General features: G+C 34.5%; 1 protein-coding gene across 3 annotated transcripts in view; it reads right to left on the bottom strand.

Annotated features, from left to right (window-relative positions):
* LOC149790580 (dnaJ homolog subfamily C member 13-like) overlaps positions 1–20153 on the bottom strand; it is a 205118-nt gene that overhangs the window by 72625 nt on the left and 112340 nt on the right. For 2 of the 3 annotated variants that reach the window (XM_089972669.1, XM_089972670.1), the window contains exons 40-43: positions 16842–16958; positions 13707–13890; positions 9043–9266; positions 3009–3122 (exon numbers count right to left, since the gene is read on the bottom strand). In XM_089972669.1, coding sequence (XP_089828795.1) covers positions 3009–3122; positions 9043–9266; positions 13707–13890; positions 16842–16958 — 639 coding nt within the window. The remainder of the gene's footprint in view (positions 1–3008; positions 3123–9042; positions 9267–13706; positions 13891–16841; positions 16959–20153) is intronic. The other variant, XM_089972671.1, reaches the window with a different exon arrangement.

Genomic DNA, 20153 nt, shown 5'->3' with positions numbered 1-20153 from the left:
ATTTCCCTACTATAGAATGAATAGTTGTAACTGCAGAATAGTCATTTCCCTACTATAGAATGAATAGTTGTAACTGCAGAATAGTCATTTCCCTACTATAGAATGAATAGTTGTAACTGCAGAATAGTCATTTCCCAACAGAAAAATCAAAAGTTATAACTGGAGAATAGCAATTTCCCCAATGAAATATGAATAGAATTATAACTGCAGAAGTCAATTCCCTAATGAAAAACAAAGAGCTGTAACTGCAGAAGTCATTTCCCAACTGAAAAATGAACATCGTGAATAGAGTTATAACTGCAGAATAGTCATTCCCCTACTGAACCTTCCCCTAAAATTGCACACAAACAAATGTACATGGAAATAAAGGCATATTATTGTGTGTCTTCTAATAATACATAATGATAAATATTTTGCAGCATGTACACCACATTCAAGAAAAATGGGTCAATGATAGAAGGTTTCACATGTATCATACTGAAGACATAACAAGTAAATGCACCAGATTCATTTCCAGTATATTTGTCACACATGCATAAACAAACAAGTTAAAAGGACAGGGTGAAATACTGAACTATTATACACAAAACTAACTCATTAGTTGTCAAAACTAAGTGCAGCACATGTACTCTCACTGTCTCAGTACTCATAACATACCTAAAACTGTTTATACCTCAAAAGTATATCAGACACCCATCAACCCTTCACACCCTGCCCCCAATCATCCAAACACAGTGCATGTTTACAATCTGGGGAAAGCAAATTGAGGTCAAATCAATATTTTTTGGTGCTCAACACTTGAGTTTCACAAAAATGTTATTTAGATGAACAAGATGATGTAGGATTCTGTTGGTAAGACATGTTTTACAAAGTTTAATAATTAAAGTTATTAGCTGCAAAAAAGCATATCTGTCCAATTAGCTTATACAAAAATCACATCTGTTCAATTAGCTTATACAAAAAGCACATCTGTCTAATTAGTTTATACAAAAAGCACATTTGTCCAATTAGTTTATACAAAAGCACATGTCCATGTAGCTTATACAAAAAGCACATTTTTTCAATTAGTTTAAAATTTGCTTTCAGCAGGAATGTAGCTTTAGGTTACAAGTTTTGAAGACAGATATCAATTTTTGGCCAGTGAAAAGCAATACATCTGTCAACAATAGCTATTTGATGAATAAAATCTACTTAGTTTATCTACTTATAAATGATAGCAAGACAAATAAGATGTCTTTTTCTCCCCTTACATAATAATTAATATTAAGCTAAACTGATTCATTTATAAACATATGCTTGTATATACATTCACACATATATAGTTGGACAGGCAAACAAACAGATGTACAGATAAGACAAAATTATTAATATGACAAGTGTCACCTAAAGATGACACTTCCCGATGCGCCCTCCCACCTCCAATAAAGACTCCCACTTAAATACCCTATGGCAGTCCAGCACCCTCAATTACATCATTCAGCTAGGACCTGACATCAAGTACATAAACTTTATACAAATATGCTAGTACCATATGGCCAAGAACACCAATTTTACAAAAATCTGCTAGTACCCTATGGCAAGGTACATCAATTTTATACAAATCTGCTAATACCCTATGGCCATGTACATCAGTTTTACACAAATCTGCTAGTACCCTATGGCCATGAACATCAATTTTACACAAATCTGCTAGTACCCTATGGCCAGGTACATCAATTTTACACAAATCTGCTAGTACCCTATGGCCAAGAACATCGATTTTATACAAATCAGATTGTACACTATGGCAAAGGGCATAAATTCTATATCCCTCTGCTAGTACCCTATGGCCAGGTACATCAATTCTACACTACTTGATTAGCAATATATGGTCAAATACATCAAATACATCAGGTCTGCACTATTTAGCTAGCACCCATACCTATCAACTTTCACGCCAGGAGAAAAAAAACTCCCAATTTTTGGGGTTGTTCCATGCCTACCTCCTGATCTCATAATATCTCCTGAGTTCTTGCAGAGAACTCCGGATTATTACATTATCTCTGTTGAATTTCATTTCTCAAAAAGAATCCTATATAAATAGATACATTGTATGCAATCCACAGAAACCCTGATTTTATCAATTGTGAATATTGTTACGATGAAGTAATATCAAAAAACTTTTTCTTCAGTAAATAGAATATTAAGTTTAAACATTATTCACATGAATTTAAGATATTTTTTAACCCCTACAACAATACTATAGTCAATAAATAAACCACAACAATAAAAGTATCACCAATTAGTTTCAATCTATTATCACTGTGAATGCAGCATATTTTTCTATATAAGCATATTAGCATCTCCATTCCCACCAAAGAAACTTAAACCAGTAAACACCTAACATTCCTGTACCATATATAAAAACTTTAATTACCATGATTAAATTCCAAAAAGGAATGAAGAAAAAATATATCATGCAGTAAATATTCCTTAAAAGAACTAATTCAGAATAAATTATTTTTAGTAAGCAGTGTTACATGCCTTACAAGTATACCCTTAGGAAATAAAGTGGGACATAAAACGCAGGAATAACAGTTGCCTCATGTATGATAAATTACGACTGCAGAAATGTTAAAATGAAGTCATAGGCATCATAAGTTACAACAAAATAGGGCATCATTTATTTGCCAATCAGTACATATTGAAGCTGGCACTTAAAAAATGCCGAGTAAAAACCTAACAATTTTAGGTTCCAAAATATCCCTACATGGCTTTTGAAAAGTTGATAGGTATGAGTACCCGATGACCAAATATATAAATTGTACACTACTTTACCTACAACTTGTCTTTGGTAACACAAGAAATCTTAAATGCAGAATAGGGAGATACATACACTTACCACACAGGTGGAATCAGGTTATCTCTCTCTCTTTCGCTCTCTCTCTCACATACACACTATCTCCCTCTCTCCCCATGGGTACTCTATGAGAATATTTTATTAACTTTTAAGATGAACTGTTACTTACAGTTTTTATCATCTTTTGTTGTTGATCTGTTAGGTATTCACACAACTGGGCTCGTGTAGCATTATCCCAGATCAAATAAGGCGTCTCTGAATTGCTGTTCAACAGTTTCAGTAGCTGATGGAAAAATGATTGAAATAAATCAGTATCTGACAAACATGATGGTCAAAAGTGTCCTGATAAAAACAGATGTATAAAAATAGCACCATTGGTGTAATGTATCCAAAAGTAGGTATACATTTTATATAGTGTACTTGCTTAAATATCCTACTGCCAACTGCCATTGCAAAATGTGCCAGGAGATCTGAATCCATGCAGTTTCTTAGGAGTATGGAGTAGAATAAACAATACAGACCCAGATCTGTTGGCATATTTTGGAGTAAGAAGTAGAATAAACAAAACATACCCTGACCTTCTGGCATATTTTGGAGTATGGATTAAAATAAACATTACAGACCCTGATCTGTTGGCATATTTTGAAGTAAGGAGTAGAATAAAAAATACAAACCCTGATCTGTTGGATACTTTGGAGTACGGAGTAGAATAAACAATACATAATCTGATCTGTTGTTTGCACTTGGACTTGACTTTGTTAATCCGCTCAATATTGTGTTGCATGCTATCATAGGGGTTGGAATCAACCCAATTAAAAAGAACTCATTTCATTTGTTACCTATATCTGTTGGAATTAAAATACCAAATGACATGGTGTAGGTGGTACCCAAAAGGCCCAACAGTGGAAATTTGAATTTGTTAATTCTCCACCAATGTAATTAGGATGGCTATTACAGTCCCGGAGGGGCCCCGAGTGGCTAAGTGGTCTAAAGTGCTCTTCGTTACGGATCATTGCTATCTCACCTATGTCTGTGTGGGTTCGAGTCTCCGATTTGGCCAATGTGGGTATGTGAAAAAGCTTGCCAGTAGCTTCTCATGGGCCAGTGGTTCTTTCTAGGGTTTTGCCTCCACCATTAATACTGGCCACTATGTATAGCCTATCGTGTGCTGAAAAATGGCGTTATACCCTACAACAACAACAACAGTCCCGGATGCACTAAATTTGAGTATACCGATTTCATTGCACTCTAACTAGCTGAAGAAATTCTCCATGCCCACAAGGAGCCACCCCAATACAAAACTGCTTAACCCCTGGTGCCACATTTACGTGGCACAAGGTAGTAGGCTACTGCCGAGCTCTGTAGCGTCATGATCATGTATGATACACTAAGATGGGTGGTATTACTGAAAGGTAGACAGATGAAGCTCTACAATGATACCAAATAATCTGGATGTTCTAGTTGCACTACAAAATAGAGGGGGAAAAAACCAAATTTTTTTGGACCTGTTTTTTTTTTATTCAAAATTTGCTTGCGGTCAGAATCCAATTCTGTGTCCAGATTATAGACATTTTGGCCACAGATCTAAGGCAGACTGGTCTGAACTACAGACAGACAGGTGAACCTTCACAAAAATCAGGATGTGGTGGGCATTTGGAATAAAGAGTGGTCTCGATACAAAAATGATGTGTTCGTTAAGCAAAAAAAACAAAAAAAAACAAAAACAAAAAAGAACTCCAACTATTACCCTTTTGCTCATGTGCGAGCAAAATAACCAATGAAAAACGATGTTTCTAACACAACTAGGCATTAGGCTAATGACAAATCTCTTGAAAGTCAATGTCTTATGATGTATTCTGAAATAGTCCCCAAAATGTGTTTCCTACTCACATTTCAGGCAAAAATGACAAAAACCTATAAGTGTTAATGAGTTAACATCCCTAATAATCTTGCTGCATCCAACTGAACCTGAAAATATGACAGATGCTTCTACCAACATAACACAATAGAAGTGAAAAAGTCAAACAAAGGGCTTGACAATTTAACATTTTGTTGCAAATGGTGAAAACTGACAACAACATACCTAGTAATAAAGCAAATTCTGTTTCAATCTACAAAGTCATTCAACAGTTACTGAGCGAGAGAAACAAAATTTGTGGAGATTTGATTTGTTACAGACAGATCGACAGGCGGGTAACACAATATCCTTCCTCTGCTAAGGAAAACTGCATCGGTATTTCAACTGAATATTTACAAATATCTTGTAATCTGGACTCTAAGAAAAAGGAGTTGGAAGCCAAGGAGATGGGAAGGACATAACCATTATAAGATATCAACTGCTGCCTTTTCTGTACTTTTCTTTGAGGTAATAATTAATTTCATCTGCCAGATATCATCCTATTGCAACAGATCAGATCTTAAAATCATTCTACTATAAGTAGATGTGTTGGTTTCCATATTTGTATATGCTATATTATATGCAAATGTACTATCCATCTGTGAATAAGTCAGCAGTTAAAAATGAAGTATTAAATATTCAGAAATTTGTGTATAAATAGATATTAAAAATTAATTATACAAAGAACTAATGAATCAAAATATCTGTGAATTAAATAATATATATTTTCTGGTTAGTTTCAAAGTTTGAAATTGTAAAAAAAAGTTAAAATAACATATAGGAATAAGATTCATTATGTTAGTGGCTATATGGTGTGCATTCAAGGTAAAGTTCTATAAATGTAAATATAATGAGGTGCACAAAAGAACACAGGAAGATTTTCCCTTCTATATAAGTATTATGTACAACAAGATTAAATATCAATATTAAATATACAGGAAACATTGTATATATAAAGAATTACAAAAACTTATAGGAAGATAAATCCTTCCCAACAAACATAAACATGAAGTGAAACAACATATATAGATCATTATGGAATGAAGTATAAATACCATCACTGACCTAAATATCTGGACAGTTTTTTTCCAGAATATTTTGCTTGGATGATTAATAACTTTATTATCATGAATGTGTATCAATGGGCTTGGCAAGCACAATACTTTAGGAAAGTGGTCAAGGTAGGTAATCTGTTGATAAACAACACCTGCATGAAACTGTTGCCATTTTCTTGACAAATAAAGAACCATGGTAAATTATGAGTCTATTCATTATGCTGTTGGTGATAAGTCTTGCTAGAAGATTGTCTACCAATGTGACCCAGTTCTATGATCAAAACTGTTTCATAACAACAGAATGTATCTTCAAAATGATATACATCTAATTTTATTATCGTACCAATGAGAAATCTAACATAATCTATATTTCCTTCATAAATGCTTGAAGCAATCGGAATACTTAAACTACAAAGATGGCAATCTTTGCCCAATATAGGTAATGAAGTCAAGCCACTTAGACTGGTACTGGAATTTAATAGCAGAATACCACGATCTGTACTATGATTATACGTAAAATGACTGAACTGACTACTACATCCTATATGAGGTAACCAAGAGGGAATGTGTGCTTAAATCAAACTGAAACCACAAAAACATGTACAACCTGCATGTTAGAGACAATGACTGCTTTATCAGAAATAAATATAATCCCAGTTTAGTTTACTGGAAATGGGAAAATGAAGATAATACCCCACATACATATTAAAACACTTTATGAATGTTTTGTCTATCTCTGTACACTTCCAGTGATAAATATAAAAGAAGCCAGCAACTACATTCTGGCTCAATGTAACATTGATGACCACTGAGCTTACAGATATCAAAGCAATTCATTAATTATTTGTGCCAACTGTCTCAAGATGACAGGCTGTTTTCCTTCTTTATCATGACCTTTAAGAAGCTTGTGGCTGGCTTTGTTTAGTGAACTTCTTGATCGTAAGTTACGGAGCATGACATCTTTGTATAGCTTCCTGCTGGCGACAACACCATCAATGTCTCCATGTGGTAATTAAGGTAATCAAAGAGGTTTCAACGCAAGATTGTGGACAATTCATTCACCAGTTTTTAAGCACAGTTGAAACATTTCTAAGTTTTGGTTCCAAAATGATCTTTATATTTTTTGTTGGCTTTAAAAATTATCGTGTTCAATTTTTGGAAATTCTGAAAATATGGTGTCCCAAAAATTGTTAAGTCCGGTTATTATGGTTAAATCAGGTAAACTATGTCAGGAAGTTAAATCTAATGAAAAGAAAACTTAAAATATATTAAATGCATTAAATACATGAGTGAAATTTTACTTACCTTTTTAAAGAACGTAAAGGTTACTGGATTTTGGTGGTGAAGAGTACAAGTAAAATAACAAAAACTAAGCAAGATGGTTAATATAGATTGAAGTAAGGTTCCCAAAAAAAAATGTTCTCATGTACATACAAGTAGGCAGTGGAATATGGTTTACAAGAAATGATAATCATCAATCAGTTTTTTAAAATATATTTTGCTCTAAACAGTTTACCTTAATGATCTCCTGGAGTACACCAAACATGAGCTTATATTGTTTTTATAAAATCTTTTTACTGAAAGCCATAATTACAATTTAGAAATGAATTGTATAAACAATCATTTGTAGTATTTTCCAATATAAAACACAATAAATGGTGGTGTTGATAATTAGAATAATTCCATTTTGCAAAATAATTGGGGTGTATAAAGATTTCTGATGGATTCTGGCACAAAAATGGCAACCAGTTTGTAAATAAATATCTCACTTCAGGTGATGCCCTAGAAGGTGGCAAGATAAAAACACAAAGTGTACATGGAATATCCCCATGCTTATTGACTCATCCAACACAGATGTGATCATCATGGCTTTTCACATAGACTACAGAAAATACAATGTATCCCTGCCAAGCCTAACTTTTCCAAAGGTTGTATGGTTTTTCATTAGTGTATATCATGCTTAGTACCAGAGAATTTGCTGATGAAAATAAATGTCATTCAAAAATTCTAGTATTGGGTTCTCAATCATCAACTAAAGCAGGGATCTCAAACATATGGTCCGTCAAGCCGTATCCTGTGACCTGCAAAAGTACAGGCATCACAAGGTGTTATGAAAAATAAGAAAGGTCATCCAGCCCTTGGGCCATCAAAAATGCCTTCATGTGGCCATCTGGGTGGTTGGTGTTTGAGACCCCTGAACTAAGGTATCTTTTTTTAAACAATAAATATAAGCACGAACAGAGTGATAAAGGTCAGAGTAAATCAACTTCAGTAATATGACTGTCAGATGTACATAAAACATTTGATGGCAAATATTTGCATTTATCTGAAGCTAGGCCGTGAATTACGAGAATTCTGATTATTCACTTAAGTGAAATACCATATATTTTTATTCATGAAGCACTGATAATATTATGACCAAGAAATTATAGATATTTTTAATCGCTTGCGTGGTCTAGTGGTAAGTACGGCTACTGTGCATGCCGACAAACCAAATTCAAATCATGTACACTTTTTCTTCATTGTTTTTAAAGTATCTTTGCACAGAATTGGGAAGCTGAATTATGTTACGACTTATATTGTCTGCATGAATATACACAAAACAGCAAACATAAATGGTAACCGCGATAAATGGTGACAAAAATGTGAATGCAGTCCGAGATCAAACAATGCGAGTGGTCTGAATATTATTTCTCTTTACAACTTTTGGTGATAGTATTACAACAGCAATATAGTAATTTGTGACAAAACATGGAAAATATCAAAGTTATTTTGGGCACACCATAAAGTAAGCACAAAATGTAATATATCTGATCATGTGACCAATCATCTTAGATCATGTGACCAATCATCTTATGAATATGGGATTTGTCATTATGCCATCCAGACACTCTGATAGGAGTGTCTTTACAATTCCAAAGATAGGGGTGTCTTTACAATTTCAAAACTGATTAGGACCCAAAAAGGTCACTATTTCTGCTGGACTCTGTATGTGACAAAAATAAAAGCAGTTTCCACACCTAATTTCTATAATGACAATACCCTCTTGAATCAGATAGTGTTGTCACAGCACAAAAAGTACCACTTACTCATGCTTCAGAAAGTTTTGAATGAGACACCAATTTTAAAACGAATCCAGGAACCTTAACCTCAACCTATCTTTACTATCAAACTATACTTCAGCCTAGCTTGCTACAGCAACGAAAAGGTCCAAACACTGCATGCTGAGATGAACCCATCCAACTCCCTACCTCTTTTTTGGGATCAGCGATCCCTATATCTTGTGAAGTGTCTGAGGCCCCTACCTCATTGGGTGATAAATTTGACAACTTTCGGCTAAGGTATGGTGTTAACATCACACTCAGGGCTTTCTTGATAGGTGGATTATCTGGAGTAGCAGCTCCAGTTTCCTCGGCAAAATAACCACCAAGTCTGGCACAGGCATAAATACTAAGTCTAGCAAGACGGTTTGCAACTTCCTGAAAATAAATGAAAATTTGAAATAAAAGTATATTTATTCCATACATTTTTTCCATTGTTAGGTCACTGCAGGCTCAAGTTATAAAGTTAAATATGCATTAATGAACTATGCAAAGCACACAGGTCCTTAACTGATGAAAATATAATTTTTTACTTTCTGCTTATTATAACATATACTAATGAGTAAAAATTCCATGTATCATTAAAAAGACATTCTCTTCTATTCTAATTTTCATTATTTGTCATCCCTGAGAAGCATTTAATTGCAATTAAAATCAAATCATGGGGTCACATTTTATGCGCTCATCTATTTCATTACATTATTGGCATTATCAGTGCTCAAAGAAATCTTTTTAAGACACAGGCCTAGGGCTGGTGACTTAAATAAACTCACAAGCCCTGATTGAAATTCCACAAACCCAGACTCCAATTTCCACATACCTAAAAATGTCAAATTTTTTAACAATGTAACACAACACTGCAATAGCTACAGTTCAAATATAAATTCAACAGGGTTCAAAGAGGTTCAAGTTAATGAAAGTGTCTTTAGTGTTCATCACTAAACACACTAGGGACTGGATGGTCCTGATGTTCTAACTTCTCCACTGGATTCATAAAGTGAATCGTGGTCAGAACTGAGTTGATGTGTGTCGGCGTGTTGCCTGCAGTATGTGCAAAGAATTAATACCCCCCCCATATCTTTCTTCCCCCGCTGGAATGCTTCACAAAGTAAATCTCTGTCAACCAAGAATTCCAAAATCTGTTTTTGCTGGGTGTTGCTGATACCCAACTGCTTCCTAAATCAGCTTAAAAAATGAATCACACTTGAACACTATTCAAACAAATGATATGGCAATGCTTTGCATTATATATATATGCAGTAAAATCCAACTTTAAAGAAACATTGACACTGTTCACAAACTTGTCAAAAATATAATACGTATGGCTTAAACATTCTGTAAATAGCTTGTATTCTTGTATACACATCTAGCATCTCTTTGATTTATCTATAATGGCTTATTCCACTTCCTGATCCGACCTATGCAAATGAGCATAATGGGCTCACCCACTTTAGCCTTCACACACATCTCACTAGCTACTATCAGTTAGTCAAGTAATATTTGAAATGGTGGTTTATACCTGAACCCTCTGCCTTTAATTTCTGCTATTTTAACTGTTCACGGGAAAGTTTTACATCAGCTTCAATCACGACTGTTTACTACTGATATGTGCTACATGTAACAGGCATATACTGTAAGTGGCATTTTTTTTCTATTTCTGAAGATTACTGAAAATTGTGTTTTCTTGAAATATGACAGTGTCCTGGGGTTTGGGAGTACAAAATTGTGTTTTTTGCATGATATGCTATGTTCCAATTTGCTTAAAATCAGATCTCAATTTCACCTAGACAGTGGTGATCAGATTTAGATTGTGCCGTGTTATGGCAGGTATGTCAACATCTCGAAAATACATTTACACATTTCATGAGAGCGATTAAAGTTTCCTCAGGAAAATTAGAATTTTTTCGGCAGGCCCAACAGGTACCTCATTTAGAATACAGGATGAGGGCCTGATCTAAATTTTAGAGGGGCTCCAGGCGTCGGGCTTATAGGCTATTTTGAGCACTGATTATGCAACCTTGAAGCTCCCCCTCCTATAAGGACAACCTGACTGCAGCAGAAATGTGGTCTTATAAAGGGGTTGGCTTTTCTCAGTGTGATCACACAGATATGGGTAGGAATTAAATACTAAGTATGAAAAGTGTAACTAATTTTCAATGGTTTAACATCTGAATTAAGAATACTCATTATGGAATCCGTGTGATAAAACTTCATTAATTTAAAATAATTATGAATCATTATTGTTCACAATGCAAAGTAATTTAAAAGTTTTGTCAATAAAATATGGGTACAAACATCTGCATGCAAATGTCAATCTACATCCTGGTACTAACATTAGTACCTATAACACCTTCATCAAGGGTATGACAATGTAGCTACTCTGTCCATTCCAGTTTCAAACTGCAACAGAATGTATGACCAACGATGTTTATTTTAATCTTTCTGTTGTAAAATATCTCTGAAAATGATCATAGGATTCTCGCATCTTTTCACTTAGCCAAACTGCTTTCACTTTTCCTTCTAAACAAAGAATCTTTCTTTTCCTTATCAATGTCATTCTGCACCTTTTGCACCTATACCTTTGTCAAACTAATTTTACGGTTATTATATAAATGCTTTCTATTTGCAAAGAAATTGTTGTTATAGGGTTTAGTGCTATTTTTCAGCACAAGATAGGCTATACAAGGCGGCCAGTATTAATGATGGAGGAAGAACCCGGGAAAACCCTGGAAAGAACCACGGACACACGAGAAGCTACCGGCAAGCTTTCTCACATGTTCACATTGGCCGAGCCCGAGACTTGAACCCATGCAGACAGAGGTAAGATGGCAGTGATCCGTGACGGAGAGCGCTTTAGACCACTTGGCCACTCAGGGCCCCATTTGCAAAGGAACTGAATTTGTCACATGATCTGCTGTTATAGACTGGTACCCATTTAAAATACATTTTAAAACCTATGTCAAGCACCATTTAAACTTTACAGTAAGTAGACATCATGCCAACAGCTTTTAAGATGTAAGCTTCTGTCATCTTGAAAATTAACATTGGAACTAATAGCCAGTAATTATCAAAGTGACAAAATCTGATAGCTAATAATCCAATCACTTACTTCTTTGCATGGATTAAAGTTAGGTACTTACTGGATTAATGAAATAAATGTAAATGTGTTGAATTTAGAAATCAACAAATATTTGTGAGATTTCTATTTGTTAAGTCCCAATGTGTGTCCACTTGTACGGTTTAAATTTAACACTTTTTGCAGTAAAATGCCAGGACATGTTTAAAGAGTGAACACAAACTTGTCAGTGCCAAGGTATTCTGGCCATAAAATCGGGTGGCAACTGGGTAGTGAGGCATTTAAGAAGGGGACCACTGAAGTAGAAATGGTACTGTAAAAAGTTTCCCATTAAAGTCTCTTGTCCATCAAATTCAAGTGTCTCTCATACGCTTTATTTTAAAGTAAATAATGTGTTTCTGGTACGTCCATGTGGAGTGATTAGTTGTTAAGTTTATGGATGTACAATCAAACCAGTCAGACTGTACTCACCGTCATCAACACCATTATTAAAATGATTTATCAAGGTTATTTTCTGTGCAAGATTTCAATTATAAAATTCATGTATAAGTTTTTATCTCCCAGATTAATATTCCATACTGTATCCTGTTCAGTTCAGTCATCCAATAAATTATATCATCACCTGACTTAATATAATCACTGATCTTTGTTTTGTGCAACATGACAAAATGATATCACTCCTGATTGACTGATTACATATAACTGTAAAACAATGGACTGGTTAGCCAACTTGAACAGGTTCGGCTACAGCAGTTCATGCTTTCAAAAAATTCTGATTAGCAAGTTTCTGAACTTGCTAAGCTAAAAAGAACTCAGTCAGCAAATTTTGAATGCTAAGTGACCCCTGGCAATAATTAAAAGGTATGTAACTTGGATCTCTTCTCCAAGACAAACTTTTCATCAGAGATATCTTTAAGTCACTGGCAAATAGATAATTATACTGAACTCAATCTGTAGCACTGGCACAAAAGGCGATTTCCTCTTCTGCTGCGATAACACAAATACTTTTCCCACCACCTAGAAAAGGAATAACTTTGACTTTCTATCCTAATGATCAAATCTGTCTTGCTTTCAAATCTCATGACACCTTTGAGTTACAGAAGTGAGAGAAGAAATGTTTGCTCATTGATTCACATGATATTCCTTTATTTAAACAAATGCCTTCCTCACATAGCAAAAATTTAGTTACTGTAAATATGTACCAGAGACAGCTTACTGCGGCAATAAACCACTGTTTGGTTAGGAACAGCTGGACACTTACCGCAAATGGTAAGTAACTATTACATAAGGACGTTTATAAAGGAAATCGCCTGTGAGAAATCAGAGTGGCCATTGTGAATAAGTGAACACTGATTTGTGTGTGTGTAATTTGGATTTCAAACATAGCTTTTAACAATTTTACAGTTATATCACTATGATGTCTGCAGTGTGTCAGTTTATAGTAATGTCTAGCACAGGGGCATCATGCTGCAGACATGTGGCACAATGTCCCACCCAGTCACATTATCCTGACACCAGGTCGACCACTCCTAACACTAACCTCTTAATGCTGAGCTCCAAGCAAGGCAGCTGTTAGTACCAAGTCTTTGATATGACTCGGCCAGGGATTGAACCCACGACCTCCTGCATCCGAGGTGAACTCTCTAACCACTAGGTCACCGGAGCAGTGGTGACTACTGATTAACGGTGACCATCAAGATAGTCTGACTGTATACAAAATAAAAAAGTTCATTTGTACTTGCCTGTTGATTTGAATCGTCACTCTTCTCCACTCCTCCTTCTTCCAGTGTGTAGTCATAATTGAAGAGGTAGAGCAATAGGTGCCACAACACTCCTGACTGGAAGAGGTTGGTTTGAAGCCAAAAGTCCACACCAAATGCACTGATACATTCAGCTACAACTGAACACAGCCTGGGTAAGTTCTGAAAGGATTGGTTAAAGCTGATAATGATACTGGTAGTGCTGGTGATGATAAAGAAGAAAAAAAGATGACGGTACTGTTAGTGATAATTGTTGTGAGATGATGATGATGATAACAGCCACATAGATAATAATTATCCTGAGAGATAGTTATTGTATTGAGGGTGATCACTCAAAAATGGTGGAGGTTGTGGTTGTAGTGGAGTTGTAGTGATGATGCTGATGAAGGTAACAACTAGAGATAATAATGAACATAATGACTATGGTAATCAAAGTGGTCAAATCAAATGCAAGTTTCCTTAAGAGTTATGCATTTAATACTGATATACAGAGAGGAGTTATGTAATTAGTACTGATATACAGAGAAGAGTTCTGTATTTAATACTGATATACAGAGAAGAGTTTATTATTTAATACTGATATACAGAGAAGAGTTCTGTATTTAATACTGATATACAGAGAAGAGTTATGTATTTAATACTGATATACAGAAAAGAGTTACATAATTAGTAACAATGCAGAGAAGAGTAAGTAATTAGTACTGATATACAGAGCAGTTATGTAATTAGTACTGATACACAAAGAAGAGTTATGTAATTAATACTGATATCCAGAGAAGAGTTTTGTAATTAATACCAATACATAATGAGTTATGTAATTAATACCAATATAGAGAGAAATTAGCAATGATATACAGAGAAGAGTTATGTAATTAGCAATGATATACAGAGAAGAGCTATGTAATTAGCAATGATATACAGAGAAGAGTTATGTAATTAGCAATAATATACAGAGAAGAGTTATGTAATTAGCAATGATATACAGGGAAGAGTTATGTAATTAGCAATAATATACAGAGAAGTGTTATATAATTAGTACTGATATACAGAGAAGATTAATGAATTATTACTGATATACAGAGAAGAGCTATGTAATTAGTAATGATACAGAGAAGAATAAGTAATTAGTACTGATATACAGAGAAGATTATGTAATTGGTACTGATATACAGATAAGAGTTTTGTATTAATACCAATACACAAAGAGTTATGTAATTAATACCAATATACAGAGAAGAGTTTTGCAATTAATACTGATAATCAAAGAGCTATGTAATTAGCAATGATATACAGAGAAGAGTTTTGTAATTAACATCAATACAGTTATGTAATTAATACCTATATACAGAGAACAGTTTTGTAATTAATAATGATAATCAAAGAGCTATGTAATTAGCAATGATATACAGAGAAGAGCTATGTAATTAGCAATGATATAGAGAAGTTTTGTAATTAATACCAATACACAAAGAGTATGTAATTAATACCTATATACAGAGAAGAGTTTTGTAATTAATACTGATAATCAAAGAGCTATGGAATTAGCAATGATATACAGAGAAGAGTTATGTAATTAGCAGTGATATACAGGGAAGAGTTCATTTAAGTTATGCTTTATAAGACTGTACAGAAATGTTAATAAAACTGCTGACAAATATTGTACTTTTTCTTGCTACAAAGAACTAATAAGCACACAATACTTTTTTCCAAGATAAGCCCATGGGACTGACTTATAAATACTGAGAAGGGGAGGGGGCTTATGAAAAGATAAAATCCTTCTTAGATCTAAGTTAGTCCAAGCTTTGCATTAGGATGGATTTAATCTCTCGAGAATTAAAACTTTCAAATTTCATACAAATATCAAGCAACTTGACACCTAATCCTAGTTCAACTACCTTACCTTAAGGACAAGTTTTCTTTCGTTAATGCCTCAACAATTTGCTCATGTAAATATATAAACATCTCTCCTGCATCCGAACCCCTACCCCTATTATAGAGAGGAGTTATAAAAATTACTTGTCCCTCCTGAAACTAGTGCAAGTAAAATCACTAGTCAATATGCATATCTTCTGATTATAATATGTGTCAAGTTTCACTGCAATTCACTTAAGACTGCAAGAGTAGTTACATTCACAAGATTATGCCATATACTGCATATGGCTGGAAGTCACAAGGGCAATAACTCTTACAAATATCAAGGGAAATAATGATTTGTCATCATGTGCATCTTCACTTGAACACCATAACAGTTATTCAGGTTTATGGTGATCCATTCACATCTGTAATACTAGCAGCAATCCCCAAATCATGTCATAATCACATTTAGCTAAAAAAAAAGGCAATAATTATAATAAACACTGCAGGAGCACAATGATTTGTCAATATGCAAATCCTCAGGTGTTTAGCTTAATATTTACAAAAGTTTCATGGCAATCCATCCAAAACTGCAGGACTAGTTACCCTACAAAATTATGTGCCAAATGTAAAGACAAATACAGAGATGGATGGACGCAAAGATTTATATATTCACTCATCTCTATAGGGCCAGGTCTATAAAAACTATAAAATTCGTTCAGTGTAGTTCCTTCATATAAAGAAGGCTATTGGATTCAAATAAATAGCTTCTTAAAACAAAGTGTCCATTTCAATAAGGTAGTCTATGTAGACGAGTCTTTGACACTGTAAAAGGGGAATTGGGCTATCTTGGAATTTATGATACTTGGCTTCTTTCTAGTTGGAGCCAACTCCATGTAGTTCTGGATCAAGTTTTAAACAATACATCTCTAGCTAAACAAGTAGACAGCTAAGTAGCTGTTTCACAATATATCAAGAAATAGTATTCTTCACATGTATTTGAACACAGCAAAACATTACACATTGAATGTTTGATGAATAATCATGCATGTAGTTATGGATAATGTCAGGCATATGGAAAACTAGATTGTGCTCACAAAACAAATGCCCCCTCACCCCAATGTGTGGATTAAGCATTTCTTCATCCAAAACAAAACTTAAATGGAATGATGGATAAGAAAGTGACAACAGATGCCCCTCTCACATTCTTGGGGCATCATACAAACCCCAGCTGGCTAGCATTTTAACCAGATACTCACTTTATAATAGAGTATTCGGCACAAGTCTTTAATAATGGCAGGACACTCCTGGATTTTTTCTCTACAAGCAGGAAATTGGGAAGCCACTGCATAGCAGCGAACAACATTGGCACACACCTGAAAAATGAAGGCAACTTAAAATAAGTTTAAAAATCTCCGTCTCAATAAATATCAGCTGGAAAATATCACAATATATCAATACACCTGTTAGATAACATCCAAACATAACAACATACATGTTGAATAATATCACCATACACCCCCCTCAACAATTTGCACACATGAGGGTAAAAAAAAACATAGACCACAGTATGAACAAGGGTGAGAGTTACAAAAAACCCCCACCCACCCCCAAGAAAAACAAGAAGTGATGCCATCCACAATGGACATGGGGGGGAATAATGGGGTTGTTTAATGGTTTTTAATTTATAACCATGTTATAATCAATTGAAATGAGTTGCTCTGATACATGACTGTGACCTAGCTCTGATGCAGGTATGATTTTTGCATGCCTTTAAACTTTTCTTTTATCCTGGCCTCTATCTGATTTGACACAAAAGACGTAATTCACATGATAATACAAAGCAGGCCCGTTTTTAATTCAGTGCCACAATACAACAAAAACATCTACAAGTCAGATACTGCAGCATGGTCAGGTTCTCACAGAAATGCTCATGGACTTCACTATGAAGATACATTTTCACATTTGAATACATAAGGGTACACTGCATTTATGATGAATGCATTTTAGCCAAACTAAAAGAAAGAACTAAAACATGTATTCCACTTCACAAAACTTAATTAACTGGTATTTACTCAAGTGCTGTCTACAGCAGCTGTTAGGGATGTTTTCGATGAATATCCTATTTATGGTATACTAAGAATGTTGTCTGGAATAAAAACTTAGATAACTTCTTATTTGAAGCTGAGTATTTTATGACGTTGACTCAAATTTCCAGGAACTATCCAACATTCTTGATGACAAAAGAAGCGATAAACTGATGTTTTGATTTTCTTCATGTTCATCAAGTAAGGGCCAATTTTTGAAGTATTTTTGAGTTAAAACAATGGGATCTAAACCTGACCCCCACATTATAGGTGGGGTTGCAAATTATCAAGGGAGTGGTGTATATAAGTTGGATAATATCACAATATATTAACTGAATACTATTACAATGTATCAATGTATCAGATGGGTATCACAATGTATCGATGTAACAGTTGAGTGATATAATGTATCAATATATCAGTTGGATATCATCACAATGTATCAATACATCAGTTGGATATTATCACAATGTATCAATATATCAGTTGGATATCATCACAATGTATCAATACATCAGATGGATATCATCACAATGTATCAATATACATCAGTTGGATATTATCATAATGTATCAATATATCAGTAGGACAATATTACAATATTGTTCAGAAATTAATATGTCAGTCAATATACAGTGGTCCTTTACCGTAGTGCTGTTCTGAGGACACATTAAAGTGTACAATGCAAAAAAACATGATTGCCTTATACTAGAATACAGTATAACAATACTATTTAATAAGGGATTCTCAGATTGTATTAAAGGCTCTGTGTTGCTGAGGTGCTTTACCGAAAGTCACATTACTAATCAGCAAATATATTTTCTTTTACACTGTCTCATGCGACGGTATGCCAATCATGTTGTTCCAATGTCAGATCCATTGATACAAAATAAAAGTAATCAGAGTAATCCAAGCATTATTTGTCCTTAACAATTTCCCTGTGGAGACATTATTTTTATTCTGGCCAACAACAGAAATTAGTTCAGCATGAAAAATTACAGAACAAAAGAGGCTTATGTTTTTTATTTTTTGACTGTAAATATCAGAGGAAACAAAACTATAAAAAGATAGTTTTAATAAAAGAAAATAAGAGTGCCTTCAATGGCATACTCAGATCTGCCAACCCTGACGAGTCCATCTCAGTAAGGCAGTTGTTTTTTTCCATATGATTGACCAGTTTTCAGTAAGGTGTAACAAAATATCAATAGCTTCTATTGTAAACCTGGAAAACGTAGACTTTATTTACCACTAGTACAGTTGCACATATTCCAGTTCCAAACCCTAGGCAACTCAATGACTTGTTGCTATCTCTCAACTTGACATAGTTCTTGGAAATTCTTTTTCATTACGCATGATGATGGCAATCATATCTCCTGCCATAAGACATACTCAAATTGGCAGGTGATGTCCAATTAACATAACTGTCATTTCCAGCTTTTATTCACAAGAATCTGAATACTCCTTTTTATTTTTCTGTGTTGATTTTAACACTTTTCAAGAAGCTTATTTTCCCTTTCATCTTAAACATGGAGGTATAATATTAAACAAATTCCAATACAAGCAAAAGATAAAACACCGCTTTCTGGACGCCATTAGAAAAAATTATATAATCAATAGTTTGATCATGCAGATACTTAGCATAAACAAACAGGTGCAGTTTAAAGTGTCTAGGGTGCGCTGCTGTTAAGTTAGTCTGGTTCTGTGACTAATTTTACTAATTCTAAGATGAAGCCTGGATCCAAATAAAACACGGATGAACCAATTATCCGGATTTTTCGGCAACAATTATTTTTTCTTAGTTTTTGCTACTACACCATAAGTCCGTATTTTAAGGGTAATTTTCAAAAGACTTACAGCAAAATCGTAAGAGTTGGCAGGTCTGCATAGTATATGCCCCCCCCCCCATATAAATGTCCTTCACAAGGTCATTTGTAGGGCATAGCTGACTCTGGAGATTACTGACCAAAGTGTTGCACTGACTTTGACTTCTGGACAAGGTCAATGGTCTTGAATTAAACTTACTGAGCAGAAACCATTATTCTAATGTTAGATTTACAAAAACTTTAACCTTTGACAATCAAACCCTCAAAATCTAAAGGTTTCTTATTATCTTAAAAGCAAGCTATCCATAAAGTTTGGTAAAGGAACTTGCTCTAGAACAAACATTGTTGTTCTACAAGACCCATTTTTCTTTACGTCACAAGGACTTTGACCCTCCTGTCCCAAAATCAATAGGCCTCTTCCATATGCCAGCCTTCCGCAAACTTTTTGACGCAATGTGTGTGTGTGTGATTAGGATTTTAAAGTAGCTTTTTAAAAAAATTTCAGTCATATCACTAGGATGTCTGCAGTGTGACAGTTTATAGTGATGTCTAGCACTGGGGCATCATGCCGCAGACATTTAGTATGATGTCCCACCCAGTCACATTATCCCGACACCAGGCTGACCAGTCATAACACTGACCTCTTAATTCTGAGTGCCAC

The sequence above is a fragment of the Sinohyriopsis cumingii genome, chromosome 10, assembly GCF_028554795.1.
Source record: "Sinohyriopsis cumingii isolate HCF-2022 chromosome 10, ASM2855479v2, whole genome shotgun sequence".
In the NCBI taxonomy this organism is placed as follows: domain Eukaryota; kingdom Metazoa; phylum Mollusca; class Bivalvia; order Unionida; family Unionidae; genus Sinohyriopsis; species Sinohyriopsis cumingii.
The sequence above is the reverse complement of the archived record's forward strand: the minus strand, read 5'-3'. Positions and strand labels throughout refer to the sequence as shown.